The sequence below is a fragment of the Oculina patagonica genome, chromosome 13 (assembly GCF_052425735.1).
Source record: "Oculina patagonica isolate OP01 chromosome 13, crgOcupat, whole genome shotgun sequence".
NCBI classification, from domain to species: domain Eukaryota; kingdom Metazoa; phylum Cnidaria; class Anthozoa; order Scleractinia; family Oculinidae; genus Oculina; species Oculina patagonica.
In genome coordinates, this window is record NC_135770.1 from 9,468,904 (window position 1) to 9,485,626 (window position 16,723).

At 38.6% G+C, this 16,723-nt stretch overlaps 1 protein-coding gene across 1 annotated transcript; it reads left to right on the plus strand.

Annotated features, from left to right (window-relative positions):
* Nucleotides 1-1,403: 1,403 nt before the first annotated feature.
* LOC144634299 (SNW domain-containing protein 1-like) lies at nt 1,404-16,092 on the plus strand. The gene is made up of 17 exons (XM_078493217.1): nt 1,404-2,006; nt 2,087-2,162; nt 2,285-2,359; nt 3,723-3,766; nt 4,169-4,199; nt 4,949-5,044; nt 7,393-7,488; nt 8,549-8,760; nt 9,738-9,807; nt 10,543-10,608; nt 10,809-10,925; nt 12,695-12,830; nt 13,192-13,291; nt 13,855-13,972; nt 14,111-14,271; nt 14,831-14,989; nt 15,575-16,092. The coding sequence occupies exons 1-17, from the start codon at nt 1,993-1,995 to the stop codon at nt 15,609-15,611; spliced, it is 1,608 nt and encodes a 535-aa protein (XP_078349343.1). The 5' UTR covers nt 1,404-1,992; the 3' UTR covers nt 15,612-16,092.
* Nucleotides 16,093-16,723: the final 631 nt, after the last annotated feature.

The window sequence follows — 16,723 nt, forward strand, 5'->3', positions numbered from 1 at the left end:
ACGTACAGGTTAACGTATGAACATTCTTTTTCTTATGCCTGTGTTGTACGCGCATGCAGACGAGGCTTCCTCTTCCAACAATGGAAGTGCTTGGGTCTGTTGAGTGCATTTGGTAACAATTTTGGATTGAAAGTCCCTGAATCTTGCTATATCAGTCTTTTCGGCTGGAGATTATATTTGAGTCCCATTCCCAGTGCCTCAGAATCCAGTGCATACGATGACAGACAGCGATTTAAAGTCGGGTCTCCTAAACATGTCCAACTGATCTTGTGTTTGTAAGCCAAATGGTGATCTTGTGTTTGTAAACCAAATGGTGCCTTTCTAGGATTAACCGGCTTGACAAGTCAATCTAACAACTTCAAATGTAAACCCAGCAATCCTCTCTTTCTTCTATATCACTGGATCCCGGTTTTCTGACGTAGTGTTTTCTTGAATCTTTTTGTAGATACATTAAGACGGATTTCGCTGAAAGTTCGAGCAACGAGTGCGAAAATTAAGTACCAAAAATCTGCTTATAGCACGGCAATATTTTGTATACTATATAAAAGATCTTACTGAAAATCATTTGTCCTGGTGACCCCGTAATTAAATTCTAAACCATTCTCGAGAAAATCAAAGCCAAACCTCATAAAAATGTTAAAAACGCGCGCCATTTTGTTTTGAACTGGCGCGAAATATCCGTTTTAACTGGAATATAGATAATTTCAAATCCATTTTTCTCTCGCGGGGTCAGCTTGAGGGCTAAAGTTTTGGCAGGTTTTTGTTAGCTGTACTTAAACTGTTACCATGCTATGAGGTCTCTTTGGTAACTTTGTTTTTGCCTGTATTGCTCGAATGTTGGGCGGAAACCAGCTTAAATTTCTATTCTTTGATTTCAACAGTTAAAATCAGAATAACTGCAACCAAGTCGCTGATTTCAGTAATACCACCTTCGCTCGTTACCGCACAAGCGTTGACAAAACAAACTACTATCCAACTCGTCAAGCATATTGAAAGTTACCATTCACTCGGGTCACGCAACATCAGTTAGCTCTTCAGTCAGTGTTCTTTAGTCTACGTAATGTACACTTAACATCAGGCGGAAACTGTTTGGGGAACTGAGAACGCTCAAGCACGACGCTTAGAGAGATTACAGAATCAGGCCATGCGTCTTACTCTTGCCGCGAATCGCAGAACGTCCTCACAAGACATGTGTAACAGGCTATCTCTGCTATCCTTTACGATCGTAAGAGGTCTGAACTTCTCAGAAGAATTCTCAAAGACTCAACACAATTTAAATGTCACAACATCTAAAATGAAAATGGCTCAGTCTACGTTCAGTTCAAGTGTGATGCTAATTTATTTATATATTTTGTATTGAATATGAAATAAAAATATTAAAAACACACACACACACACACACACACACACACACAAAAGAAACTGATCAATTCTATGAAGAACGAGTTGCAGGGTACATTCTAGAATTCGCAGAATTTATAGGTTTGTTTGTTTCTTGCTAATTTGCAACTTAAAATCAGTGAGCACCACATTTGCATTTCAACTTCAGCGGTCTATGGCTACAGTAGCTAGCTAGTTTCAGTACTTTACTGTCCGCCTAGCAGTTAGTCCTTTTCCTTTTTATTGTGGTTAGTAAAACCACAATAAACCACGAGAAGTGGTTCTTATTAAGACTTTAGTTGACTTGTATTCGCAGGCTTCTCTCTCAAGTGGAATTTTATGTTGCTACAGAGCACGTAATATTTTCGTATAAGCCCACGAAATAAAGTGGCACTGGCAAGCCATAATTTTAAAAAAACCGTTTCCTGGGCTTTCTGAATAAAGCACATGTGGCTCTTGCAAACGAGAATGAAGAAAGCCTGTGACACCGAAATTTCTTGGCAATCCCGTGGCCTAAGCAATCCCATAATGCCATTGTTCATTGCGCTTCGTAGTGGTGTGCAATGCCTCTTGGGATTGACAATGAGTTGATCGTTTTGCGAACGGAACAGAATGTCTCTCGCAAGGTATGTTATCTCGTTATTTTCCCGTTCCATGGGAGGTATTTGATATATTTAACTAATGAAACTGTTCTAAACAATTTCAGTCTTCTTCCGGCACCACTACATGTGCCTTATCGCGATAAAGATGAAGACGATGACTTAGAAAAAGCCTACAAAGATGTGAGTGTGTGATTTGTTGTCGGCCATGTTGGAATTAAACAGAGTGTGAATTTCAAGCTTTCAGCAGTGATCGATCGCAAGATTTAGATATATAAAGTATAATACTAATTATCTTTGTTCAGTTAAAGGTTACAGCTTCTAAGAAAGAGCCCCCTCCTTACGGACAACGACACGGTTGGATTCCAAGGAAACTCGAGGTTTGTGAACTACGCTAGGAGAGTTTACATGCGTTATATAGGCTTTATTCTATTTGTAGCTGTATTTCTTATTGTAAGATCTTAACCTTTTAATCTGTGGTAATATTAAATACGGCTACCTTGTATAACGTCCGTTACATATAAGCTTACAGTGTAATCGTATTTTAAGCTGTAGCTTAAAGTACATAATGATGTTGATGAGAGTTTTTAACTCAACATGGAGGTTTTGGTTATAGATGTGTTGTTATTTTTTGATGATGATATATCACATATTGGTGATGATATGTGTGTTGCCAAACAGGAATAATATTTACCTCGACATGTGGTAAAATTTGTGTACATATTTATTATTCTCGCCAGCACTGGTTTCATTCCAAGGTAATTCTATTGGTAAATTATTTCCACTTAGTAAAAACTCAGTCGTGTTCTAATTTTAATCTACACATCTGATTGGTTCTCTCATTATTTTCTGTCCACTGATAGAACACAAAACGCAGGCGTTGCTCTTTATATGGACAAATTTTCTTGATTTCTTGCTTAAAAATACACAAAATTGTAGGTATTCCACTGCGATCCTTTAGAGTCTCTGCTAAAACAATTAAATTATTTGCCCGCATTTTCTATGAGTAATAGTCAACTCGACTGCGCCTTGTTGACTAAAGGCACATTTACAAGACAGAGAAAATTGGGTACGGACCCATCAAAAAATTGGTCCGGACCTCACCACTTTTGTAGAGAAACAGTCAGATCAAAATGGCACCTATGCACCTACTATGGCCCTGTTTTGATTTTTTGCCTTTTTCCTACAAAAATGATCAGGTCCGGACCAATTTTTTGACAGGTCTATACCCAAATGTTTCTGTTGTATAAACGCGCCTTAATCCACCATTTTCACGAACAGCTTTTCCACATTTATACAGTTGAGCCTGCAAAACAAGTACCACTTTGACAGTACCTACTGTGTACCTGTATAAAAATCAAAGGAAAAGCCAGTTACATATTTTGTTCTATAAAACGTATTAAACTGCACATCCAGAACTTTTTTGTTGACTTTCAAGTGGTGGGATATTCAATGGTTACTCCAAATAACTAGAATGATAATTTTGATCTGGCCCAGTCACCAGGAAAATTTCTGGCACAGCTCAAAGCTATCTGTGCCGAAACCTATTGTTAATCACTAGGCATCATAACACTAGAAGTGAACTGGTTTTGTGGAATAAATGGCAGAATGATGGTGCTTGAAATCATTGTCGTAACCAAACTTTTTTTAATTTGAAAAATGTTATGTTGCAAGTAAGATTATGTGATATTTGTATGAATCATTGTCACGTTCACATCAATGTTTTTCTGGTTCGATTTGCAGGATTTTGGAGATGGTGGTGCTTTTCCTGAAATACATGTGGCCCAGTATCCTTTCACATTAAATTTGCTTTTTAGTAATTCAGTCAGCAAAACAATAGTTATTATTTTTTGCCAAATCCTGTTGAAGCACTAAAGGAGTTTCTTATTCCTCTTTTCCAAAACGGCAAACTCTCTAAAAATTCCTGTCTACGTCAAACCAATTTACCAAAATTTGTTGCCCACTTCTCAAAAACAGATAATGTTCTAGTCAAAACTGAACTGCCTTGAGCTGCCTAATTTGCAGTTCTGGCGATCTGCTTAAAATTATATTGAAACCCCTACTAGAGTGGGAAAGAATTAACATACCATGTGAGAAGCCCCTGTTTTTTGGGCAAGCATTTCGAATTTTGATATCCTAATGAAGAGGGAAGCTAGTGATGTCAGTTTTCCTTGACAAGCTTCTTTCAGATATCCTTTGGATATGGGGCGCAAGAAAAAGGTCAGTCAACTCAACTGAATTGTAAAGAACGAACATAATATTTAAATAAGATTGATAAATTTTTATTGTTCTTCCTTTTGGGAAGCACGGGTGGTGCAGTGGTGAGAGTGCTCGCCTCCCACCAATGTGGCCCGAGTTGGATTCTGGCCCCGTGCCATATGTGGGTTGAGATTGTTGTTGGCTCTCTCCTTGTCCGAGGGTTTTTCTCCGGGTTCTCCGGTTTTCCTCCCTTCAGAAAAACCAACACTTCAAATTCTAATTCCATCTTGGATGCACATACACATCTTAACAAGCTCCTAATCTCTTCTGTGTAACGTGGTAAATAAATTACACGCAGTTGTTTTAAAGTAAGAAAGTAAAACTTTTGCAATGAGTGTATTGAAAAGTAAACTCATGGAACCTTACAATCCCCATACAGGGCTTTAACCGCTGGAGCTCTGACGGGTACATGAACATACATGTATTCTGTCACGAATAACCAGCTAAAATTCATGCAGCATTCCTTAACACGGAGATTTTTTCAGTTTCTTGTTTTGTTCTGTTATGGGTGCTGCAGAAGGGTACGAGCTACCGTACTGAAAGCGCTGCCTGTGGTAAAAAGTTGAAAACACCACTTTATGTTAAGATGTAAACAGAAAAGATTTGTCAGCAAACGTTTTTACCATTATCATTTTTTTGGAAAAAAAATAAGTTACAGTACTATGTAATGTGGATTTAACATGGAAGTTTTCTATTGTTCCTTTTTGCAGCCTGCTTCAAGTACAAATGCCCTACCAGTACAACTGGACTCACAAGGCAGAGTGAAGTATGATGCGCTTGTCAAGCAAGGCCACCGCAAAGATAAGGTAATTCTTCATTGATCACTGAACATGTTTGCATGGCTAAATACATGTATTCACAGAAGCAACCATACTTGAGATATGCGCACCATCTACATGTAGATGTACAAATGTATTACTTAATCAAGTACCGTAGTTGTGTAGAAGTTGTTTTGCCTGCTTTTGCTGCAATTTGAATTTGTCTGAAGTCGCTTTCTTTGCTTTGAATTATAAGATCTTGCTGAGTGCACTTAAATATGAAGGACATACATGTGTATTTCCTTTTTTTTTTTGTCTCCCCTCTGGGGAATGGCCAATTCCCTCTATGTGATGCACCTGCAGGGACTCGTGGTAGTTGTATTCAGCAAAAACATGCATGAGACTTTGCAACGCTGAATTCAACTAGATGTACATGAATACCTTTTTTTTTATTTTTTTATTTTTTTTATTGATATTGCAAAACATTTACTTACAATATTTACAAGGAGACAGTACCTACAAGACTTACAAGACGTTTATAGTACAATAGTTATTATGTTAATAGTACATTTATACAGTGCAGTGCTTACAAACTTTTGAAATGCGTTAGTTTAGAGGGACACAAAAAAAATTAAATAAATACACGAAAAAAAAAAAGATCAAGAAAAAAAGAGACAAACATCGCAATATAGGTAAACTAAGTTGAATAAAATATAAAGCAAATACATAAAGTGATTTTAGCATAGTTTTTTTATCAAAATTTACAGGGAAAGGATCGCTGTGTTATAATGTGAGAGGAAGAGGGGAAAGCTTTCTATCTCTGGAGAGGTGTTGCGTGTTTTGCATATCCATACAAAATATCTAGCGACCAAAAAGTAGAAGTTTAGTTTATTGTCATCGTTTGGCTTAAGCCCTAGTGCAATATATGCCGACAAATTGAAAGCTTCCGAAAGCTCTCCACGATTAATTATCCATTGTTTAAATTCTTGCCAAAAAAGGTTGGAAATATCGCAAGTCCAAAATAAGTGGATGAGAGTCTCTTTATCTTTTTTACAAAAAGTGCACTGCTCGTTATCCCTGAGGTTTATTTTGGTAAGAAAAATGTTGGTGGCTAGTCTTCTGTAGTAGCTTAAATTGGAACACGATTAATTTGGAGATTTTGTGCATAAAAAAGGTTTTTTGTAAACTGCCTTCCAGTCGATATCGTCTGTGTTTCAGATATACATTGTGTGACCCATTTTCTTTGGACCTCAACTGGGCTCCTCTGTTTTTTGCTCGTAAGGATTTTATACGTTAGTCTGTTTGGCTTTGATGTCTTTTGAAAGGTCTCAAAAATAGGTTCGTAGGCAGTGTTGCAGTTGCTGAAGTTTGCTTCGTTGCTTTTTTGTAAGGCCTTAACAGCTGATAAGATGCCTTGAAAAGTAAGAAAGTTTGTTTTTATGTTGTAAAGCTCTGTGAAATCAGAGAATGATAAGAAGCTGATCGCATCATTCATTAAATGACCCACTTTTTTAACCCCCTTTACAGACCATGAACGGTAGTATATGGGTTTGTTTCCAACACGTATAAGAGAGTTATGCCATAGACTTTGCGCCTTTAGCTGATCGATAGAGGAAATGTTAGTTTCAAGTGAGATTTCTGCCCAGATGTGGAGTATTTCTGAAGTAAAGCTGTCTGTTGTTTTGATAATTTTAAACAGATCTTGCTTATTAAGGTTGCAACGAAAAAGTTCGGCACCACCGAAATTTCGTAATTCAGAATCGAGCAAAAGTTTCCATTTACCTTAATTTTCCGGATCTAGATATTTTTTTCCCCAACTACATGAATACCTACAGGCGTGTCTTATAGAGGGAATTGACCATTGGGTCGAGGGAGTCAGACTATATAGTCTCTTGCCAAACAATACAAAGCAAAAAACCGACCAGGGCTCGTATCGAGATCTTGCGTGTTCTGTTGCACGCTAATCATTAGGACACCTTGTCTCCCACGCACTTTCCTCTAAGGCACTGACTTGCTTCTGACTTGCACATGTAGAATCTGTTCTACATTGTTAAAGGGACATGGTCAGCGTTCTTACCGCGCTGACCTGGACACTAGTTTTCACGTTTTGAAAAAAGACCACTGTGGACTTTTTTCAAAAAAAAAAACCTTCAGAAATCTGCTTCAATCTTCTCAGTGTTTCACTAAATGGGAAAATTTAGAAGAAAAAAAAACACTGAGAAGATTGAAGCAGATTTCTGAAGGTTCTCTACGCATATTTTGATTTCGGGTTAAGGTGGACTTTTTTCAAAATGTGAACGCTGACTATGTCCCTTTAAGTAGTAAATAATTATTTTTTACACTACATCAGTTGCTCTCTGAGTAACCTTTCCGTGACAATTTGCTTGTGTTCACAGGTTGTACATTCAAGATTTCAGGACTTAGTTCCTGTTCATTTGAAAGATGAAGGTGACCCAGAGCTTGACAAACCCTCTGAAGAGGACATTGAAGAGGTACAGAACAACTGAACTTAAAACTGCATCAAATGCTTTTTTCTGATCCCCTCTGCCCTGTGCAAAAATTGAAACTCAGTCATAGCTCAGCTTACATGCATGTATAATATCTTTTAAGGCACTGTTTACACGGACACGGTTTCATTTGTAACCGCATCACTTTTGATGCGGTTACTCCTTTCGTTTACACTGCGCCAATCGAGACCACTACTGAAACCGGGTTGTTTTGAAAACACTGTCAAAAGTGGAGCGTTTTCAAAACAATACGGTTTCCTTGGACGGGTAAACGGTCAAAAACAACGAAACCGCATCGATTTGAAAACGGCAACGTATTTTGGCACGAATTGGCTGGCTCACGAAGGGTAAACATGGTGAAACACTCATAGAGAGCAGCGCTTGCTTATACAATCACATTCGAAAACAGTCGGAAAATGGTTAAATAGGTTCCGTGTAAACACTTCGAAACCGTATCGTTTTCGATGCGGTTTCGAGGTCATGAAACCATATTGATTGATAACCGTGTCTGTGTAAACTTAGCCTAACACTCTGCACCGACTTTTGTTTTCTTTTTCTTTTGAGTTTTGCTCAGATTGATTTACCTGTTGCACAGAAAACAGATTTCTCCCTTTACATGATCAATTTATTCCCAGAGAAAAAGGCATACAAATTTCAACCTGAAAAGTCCAAACTATGAATTATAATTTTGTCCAAAGTTATTGGACAAAAGGAAGGTGTTTTACATTTAAAAAAATGCTTGACATGTGTTTATAAAAGAGAAGGGATACATGTACATGCTGCATCTGAAACAACCATGTAACCATGTACACTGTACAAAAACACTTGCTGAATATAACCATATACAACTGTAGATAATGTACAATGTCTCTGATTAGCCATTGCTTAAATATAAACTGTTTCATGTAAGTTACCTGTAGAAAGACATGCAGGAATGTGGCATGGTTTTTTGAGTGCTGTTTACTCATGCAACAAGCAAATAATTATTTTGGTTTTGGTTTAACAATACACACTAAATTACCTGTTTTGCTTCAACTGTGTATAGACGACAAGAAAAACAAGAGAAGCATTAGAAAAAGAGGTTACTACAAGAATAGCTGCTGCACAGCCAACCCAAGTTGCACAGAAACCCCAGGCAGCCCAGTACATCAGATACACTCCCTCCCAGCAGGGAATAGCTTTTAACTCTGGTGCCAAGCAGAGAGTCATACGAATGGTGGAAATGCAGAAAGATCCAATGGAACCACCAAGATTTAAGTACGTCAGTGAGGTGTCACAATATCAACCTATATTTTTGTATGAAAATGTGTTGAGTAGTGAATACATTTTGTCTCAAAATAAAGCTTAAAGAAAAATGGTTAAAGCAAATTTTTAAAACTGGGGAAACCACTTGGGAGATATCCCCAGTTTTCGCTGCATCATGTGTGTATTTAGGGACTTGGACTTATTGCCAAAGCCCTAAGTGGGCATAGGGCCGGACATTTTCCTCCGCCATGCTGCACGGTCGTGGGCAGCCACCGCTGCCTCGTTCCAAGAGCCGAAACCCAAAGCCGTTCTTTCTCTTTCCGCAGTTCTTCGCCAAGTCTCCCTCGGTCTGCCACGACTTCGCCTTCCCCTCTGGGGCCTATGTTAATGCCGTCTTGTTAATGCCGTCTTGGGATGTTACCTAAATATAAATACACGTCATCCCAAGACCTGTATTTAGGGAAAACATAATATAATTTGACAGATTATAACATTTGATGTTGATCATATTGAAGAAGGTTGCATATTATCACATAGTTAGTGTTTCATGCATACTGGTCTAAAAATTCGGTTTCCCTTAGCATGGAGAGGCACTTTGTTCTATGATTTTTGGTGAAATAAAAAAAAATGCAGTTATTGTTGGTTATTTTTGGTTAGGGGGAGGAGCGGTGGCCTAATGGTTAGCGCGCTTGACTCCGAGTCGAACGGCCCGGGTTCGAGGCCTGGCCGGGCGCTGCGTTGTGTTCTTGGGCAAGACACTTTACTCTCACAGTGCCTCTCTCCACCCAGGTGTAAATGGGTACCGGCGAATTTACTGCTGGGTGGTAACCCTGCGATGGACTAGCATCCCATCCAGGGGAGAGTAGCAATACTCCTAGTCGCTTAATGCTACGGAAACCGGGATAAGCTCCGGCTGTATGGGCCTTGTGGCTCGGAGAAAGACTTTACTTTACTTTTATTGTTTGGTTAACAGTCATGTCTATTTTTAGAACAAACAAGAAGATTCCTAGAGGTCCACCTTCACCCCCTGCACCAGTGATGCATTCACCAAGTAGAAAGGTATGAACCAAGTATGGTACAGTAACAGTTAATCACACATTATTTTGGAACAAGATAAGAAAGGGTTATACTGGTAAATACAGTTGAACCTCGCTAATTCGAACTCGGTTATTTCGAATTCCCCGTTAATTCGAACTAAAACCCGTTTCCCTTGGATTTGCTCTTCAGTCATTTACTATCGGCTATTTCGAACTCCCGCTATTTCGAACTATTTTTTGTTTCCCCTGGAGGTTCGAAATAACGGGGTTCAACTGTATATTGTAAATTTTCGGAAAAGCTTGAAAACATAAATTTGTATGACCTTCGGACAACTTTTGGAAAATCTTCAGCAATCTTCGGAAAAGTTCAGAAAATCTTCACAGACATTTGTATGACCTTCAGACAACATTTTGAAAATCTTCGGAAAAATGTCAAAAACCTCATAATAAGTAAGTTTAGAAAGTAAACAAAATAATATATGGTTGCTTGGAGATATGAAATTTTTCTTCTCTTGTTTAAATTGATATGTCACGAGTGAGCGCAGTTCACTCATGAGAAGTTAAGTTGAAGACTCAAAGAAAAATTCCATATCTACATGTACAGGTGCCCAAGTATTATTCTCTATTTATTTGTAACCTTGTTTTTTCTTGCAATAAAAAAAGAAGAAAACATTTTAGCATTGAAGGATTAATTATGCTTTTGGTGAAAAAAAAGATTATTGTTTAGTAATGAACAAATCATTTCTCTTACTTTCAGGTGACTGTGAAAGAGCAGCAAGAGTGGAAAATTCCTCCTTGCATTTCCAACTGGAAAAATGCCAAGGTAAAAAAAGATCAATGCTTGAAAAAACTCAATACTCGCAAGCTCTAATTTTGGAATTACAATGTATTAATCAAAGCTCAGTTTTGGTACAATCATTGTATACAACCGATTGCACTCCTATGAAACAGTTTCTTGTTCCAGAAACCACATTTGTTTTAAAATTATTGGTCTTGTTTTTTATTTCTTTTTTCTTTTTTAAGGGGTACACAATTCCTCTGGACAAACGTTTAGCAGCAGATGGGCGTGGTCTTCAGGATCCACACATTAATGACAAGTTTGCCAAGTTGGCTGAAGCATTATACATAGCTGACAGAAAGGTAAAGGAGTCCCCAATCTTTATTACTTTATAAAATAATTAACTCTGTAAATAAAACCCAAAATTCCTGATGAATTAGTTGACAAAAATATAATTATTACTGGTAAACTTGTGTCCAGGTAACTTGGTACAATAAAGTTACCAGTTACAAGAGTCAGTGCAACCCGTAACATTTGCAAAGTTCTTCATAATTGGCCAAAAGAACAATTGATAAAACCTGTAACAGAGTGTCCCTAGCTGAGAACAAAAGAAGTGCAGATAACACTGTAACAAGAAAGAAAGAAAAGAGAGCTTTTGAAGCAGTGCTACTGAATAATTTAAAATGTAGCTGTCATGATATTATTTTACTGGGATTGCTCTAACCACCCAGCCCTCCAAATTTTTATGACCCCTTAGTGGTCATGTAAACAGGGTTCCACTAAACACTGAATGTCATTCCAGGGGGAGGGACTCCCATATAAAAGGGACAGGGCAGCTTGTCGTCTCACTTTGGATTGTAAATTTCAGATGTTGGTCTCTCTTAGGGTGTTCAGGAGAGCCTACATTGTATACCAATGTTTTTAGCCTTAGAGGTTTCGTTTAGGGTTGCATGTGAAGAAACAAAACAGGGCTCGAGACTAACTTTTTTGCTAACTAGCCAAGTGGCTAGTGACAGCTTGATTTCACTAGCCAAAACTTATTTTCTACTAGCCACAATTTTTAAGCATAGTTCTTCTTTTAAGGAGGGGGGGGGGGAACAATGTGCGATAATGTTTCCTTGAGCCGTAAAATGTTCCTTAAATCTTCATGTCTTTTTTTCTTACAAAATTGGGCTTTGTTCTTCACTATAAAAATTGTACATGTACATGCGTTTTTGTCAACGAGATTGTTTAAAGCTTCACATTCTATAATGTCAACAGTTTACTTAGTTATATTCTCTGAGAGACGATTTCAATAAATGCGGTTTCTTCCAATGCCTGATTTTTTCACTAGCCAAATGGCTAGTGAAAGGCCAAAACCTACTAGCCAAAATTGCATTTTTACTAGCCTTTGGCTAGTTGGCTACTGTTAGTCTCGAGCCCTGCAAAAAAACACTGTCATACTGTCTTGGTGGTCTTAGACTTATCAGTCAGGAAAAAAAGTGTCTTAAAGGGGTCCAGGGCTCGAGACTAACGGTAGCCAACTAGCCAAAGGCTACTAAAAATGCAGTTTTGGCTAGTAAGGTTTGGCCTTTCACTAGCCAAAATGGCTAGTGAAAAAATCAGGCATTAGTCGCAAGAAAACAAATTAATCGACTCTCAGAGAATATAACTAAGTAAACTGTTGACATTATAGAATGTGAAGCTTTAAACAACCTAGTTGACAAAAACGCATGTACATGTACAATTTCTTATAGTGAAGAACAAAGCCCAATTTTGTAACGAAAAAAAAAAACATGAAGATTTAAGGAACATTTTACGGCTCAAGGTTTAAACATTATCGCACATTGTTTTCAACCCCCCCCCCCCACCCCCGCTTAAAAGAAGAACTATGCTTAAAAATTGTGGCTAGTAGAAAATAGGTTTTGGCTAGTGAAATCAAAGCTGTCACTAGCCACTTGGCTAGTTAGCAAAAAAGTTAGTCTCGAGCCCTGGGGGTCAGTAAAGCTAAGCCACACTCAGATCCGTCTCCCTTAGAGGTTCAATCCAAATGTTTTTCAACGAGCATACCCCTTCCCTATCTTATGGGAGGGCCCCCAGAAGTGTCATGCAGCATAAAAGAATTGATGTATTTTCCTTAAACTCATTTCAGGCTCGTGAAGCTGTAGAAATGAGAGCTCAGTTGGAAAAGAAGCTAGCACAGAAAGAAAAGGAAAAGAAGGAACAAAAGTTGGTGGAGCTGGCGCAGAAAGCACGAGAGGAACGAGCCGGCATTAAAGCTGCTGCCGGTAGGTTGAAGGGTACAACAAGATGTAGTTGCCAGTGTCATAAATCATTGATGCATAAGAATAAACTGTTTGATTGGGAGGTAAAGGACAGACTGGATAGATTGAAACGGATGACTTAAGTTTGAAAGTCAAATGACAAAAACGTCATTTACATGTAGAAGCCAATCAGGTTTTTGTCGTTCTTGCTCATTGCCATGGTTCGAATACAAATTCCCCTGACTTCAATATAAGTTGCAGAATTTGAATTAAAGAATGAAGCAGTTTTCCTTAGGTGATCATTTTATTAATTCTCATAACCATTTCCCTTGATGAAGTATTTTTACCGTGAAGAGAAATTTAAGTTGGTCACTCTACTTTTCAGACCGGTCAGAGGAGGAGAGGGAAAGAGATCAACTGCGTCATGAACGACACAAAGAAAGAGAGCGCGACAGAAGAATCTCAAAAGCTGCTCCAGACAAAAGGTAAAATATCCAGAGTTGTTAATCTCTGCTCCGTTTAATATTACCCTTCTCGGAAAATAAGTTAGGCTTGATAATCAGCTTTGGTAGGGACACAGTCTGCTTTTTGGCAAACAATGAAGAACAGAGATAAAACAGTGGTAGAATCTAGGCAAACAATAATGCTGCATTAACTTAGTAAGGAAACATCTCTCTGTGGCGTACTTGATTAATCGTCACCTGCAAAACATAACCTCGAGATTGGACCCCCAAAAAATTCCTCAGTGGTAACGTAACTGTTCAGCGATCCCTGTGGCGTCTTGGATTGTGTTACTCGTAAACAAATTTTCATACGGAGCCACAACCAACCAGATAGTCTACAAGGATTCCAGATGTCTATTTCATGGATAATGTAGGCTTAGGAAGAAAGTCCTTTGTTTATTCATGCTAACCAGTTCGGTTTTGTGTGTTCTTTGCCCGTCAATCAAAACATCTACTAGTTTCTAATGGTTATGGTTTTTGTAGCCTTAGTTTCAAAGCAATATCTGACAGTGTTATGTTTGCACTCTGATTTATTTTTTAAACAGGTCTAAACTTCAGCGTGACAAGGAACGTGACATAAGTGAACAGATTGCGTTAGGCCTTGCCTCAGCCCCACCCTCTCAGGAAACAATGTTTGATCAACGCTTATTTAATCAAAACAAGGTACGTTACACTCAACATTAAATCAAGGCTGTTTACGTACGGTACCTCCTTTATGCACCACCCACCTGACTGCTATGTTTGTTTTCTCTCTATCTCTTCTGCTTCTCTTGATATGATTTTATTTCTCTTGTCCGTCAGGGCCTGGACTCTGGTTACGGTGGAGAGGATGACGTATATAATGTGTACGACAAGGCCTGGAGACGAGAAGGAAGCACAGCAAATGCTATCTACCGGCCAAGCAAGAATGTCGACAGGGACGTGTATGGAGATGACTTGGAAAAACTCGTTCAAACAAACAGGTAAATTTAGCTCGTCAACGAATCGTAACCAAAAATCATTACAGGGTTCGTACGGGTCATGCAAAACCCGGAAAGTCATGAAATTTTAGAATTTCAATTTCCAGGCCTGGAAAGTCGTGGAATTTAAGTGTGGGTCATTGAGAGAAATGGGAAATGGTATTGATTTTACAAACTGAATTAGGCAGGTAGGTTTTTTTGTGAAGAGAAGGGTAAAACGTACCCGACATCATGATAATTTTTGAAACTTTCTAAGAAAAGTGGTCAAATGTAGCGCATGGAAAACTTTGGAAAGTCATGTAAAAGGTCATAGTATTCCAAAAGCTCAAAAGAGTACGAATAAACTTTTCTAAAAGTTTGCCTGTAAAAAGAATAATTGTTGACACTATTTTAAACAGGATTACGCAAGTATCCTTCGCAGCCGTTACTAAGACTGTCACGCAACGTTCCTGGAAAGTAGCGTTGTGTGACGTCCCAAATTTCCGCTGTGAAATATAATATGGGCAAAATCGTAATATGTAGATCTTTTCCCGTCGTGTAATCAGAACTTTTCTGTCCCCAGGTTTCAGCCGGACAAGGAGTTCGCGGGCACGGATCGCACTCAGCGGCGTGACGGCCCAGTTCAGTTTGAGAAAGAGGAAGAAGATCCTTTTGGTTTGGATAAGTTTCTTACAGAGGCTAAAAAAGGAAAGAGACCGTTGGACGAACCTTCACGATCAAGGTACGTGCACCATATTCTGCTTGTTAAACGGTTGCTTGTTTTATTTGTTGCAAATATTCATTTATTTCCCACTCTGTAATGTCTGCGTTCGAGCCTAATTCCCTATCAAGACGGTGCTTCTCTCTGATAGAAGAAGCAGCGGCCAGGAGTATTCCTACTCCCTCCTGGATGGGACACTAGACTATCACAGGATTTGATTGACCGGCACCCATTTATACACCTGGTTAGGGAGAGGCACTGTGAGAGTAAAGTGTCTTAGCCAAGAACACAACGCAGTAGCCCGGCCCGATCAGGTCAGCGGAACATCACAACGGAGATCAACGTAGTGTCTGATTAGTTGTAAAATGAAAATGAAAACTTATCAGAGACACTACACAGATGTCTCACGCCTGATAAGAAGCGTCGATCTCTTTGTATGGGCGAATCTGTATTTTTTAATTTAGTTTGGTTATAGAAACAAAATCCCCTGCTCCCCTAGCATGAATCTATCACCTTCCGCAGAGCAGTCGAATTCTCTACCAGTGAGCTACAGGAGACTCGTGGAAACTACTTTGTTTTATAACGTTGTTTGCATTATTTTTGCAGAGACCACGATAGCCGCAGTGCCAAGAGAAAGCGGTGAAACAATCAAACGACGCAACAACTTTAAAATCGATGAGTTTCATGTCGAACTGGTGTTCAAGGAAACAACAAACGCTTCTCGCGAAATAATATTATTTCTGTCTCCTTGTAAAAAGCTTCTATTTTAATACCGAGCAACTAAGAAATGTATACATGACTCAAGAGACCCTGTACCTCTACCATAATACGCTTGGACAACAAGTGCTGTTTTCGGGCAAATCTTCGTTCACGATGGAGTATTTTCCGATTTTAATTGGCCAATCAAGACATCGCGCAAAAACTCGCGAGTACTGCCGAGAGTTAATGTCAGCGTGACGCACGCTCGTTGCTTAGCAATGTCATTCGAGAACCACGGGCTTAATCAATACTCGGAGAAGAGTTATTCCTTGCGAAAACAAAGCTACTTGTTGCCTTGATGAGATCATTGTTCATGTGTACATAATTTGTGGTTAATCCAAATAAAGAAACGTTTTTTTATGGTTTATCAGGCTCGTTTGTGTTAGAGTGTGTAAGGGCTGCCAAATAGTTTCACTCTTACGAACCTTTAAGGGACTATGTCACGAATTTTACCAGATTTTTGAACAGCCAAAATTTATATTTGTGTCGTACGAAACCTAAAAAATCCATTTTTATTAAAAATTGCTATATGAGAGCACTGAAACTGTTAACGAGCATCTTTGGCTGCGGATGGCTCGATGGAAACGGATTGCAACTTGAAAACGTAAGGCTTACTTTTTCAAGTTGTTTCCGCGCGTCTTCAAAAAATCGATATTTATAGCCGTAGCTTGATTTCTATCTTCAAATGGTTGTATCTTCCTTTATATGTTCAAAGAAAATATTTTTTGTGGGTTAAGTTGCCTACCACTGATTTCAGAACAGTTTAGACCAAAAGTTTTCGAAATCCCCGTGACATAGCTCCTTTAAGGTTTGAAAGTTCAGGTCCAGTGCAAAGAGCTTGCGGCTTCGATACTTGAGAAACGGATTCCCACAAGGTTCGATGTTAGGTCTGTTCCCATTTCTAATTAATTTTGCATTAATGACACAAAAGTTAGAAAATGTTATTTATAAAATATCAACCCCTAAAAAAAAAAAACGAAATCATGAACAAAAATG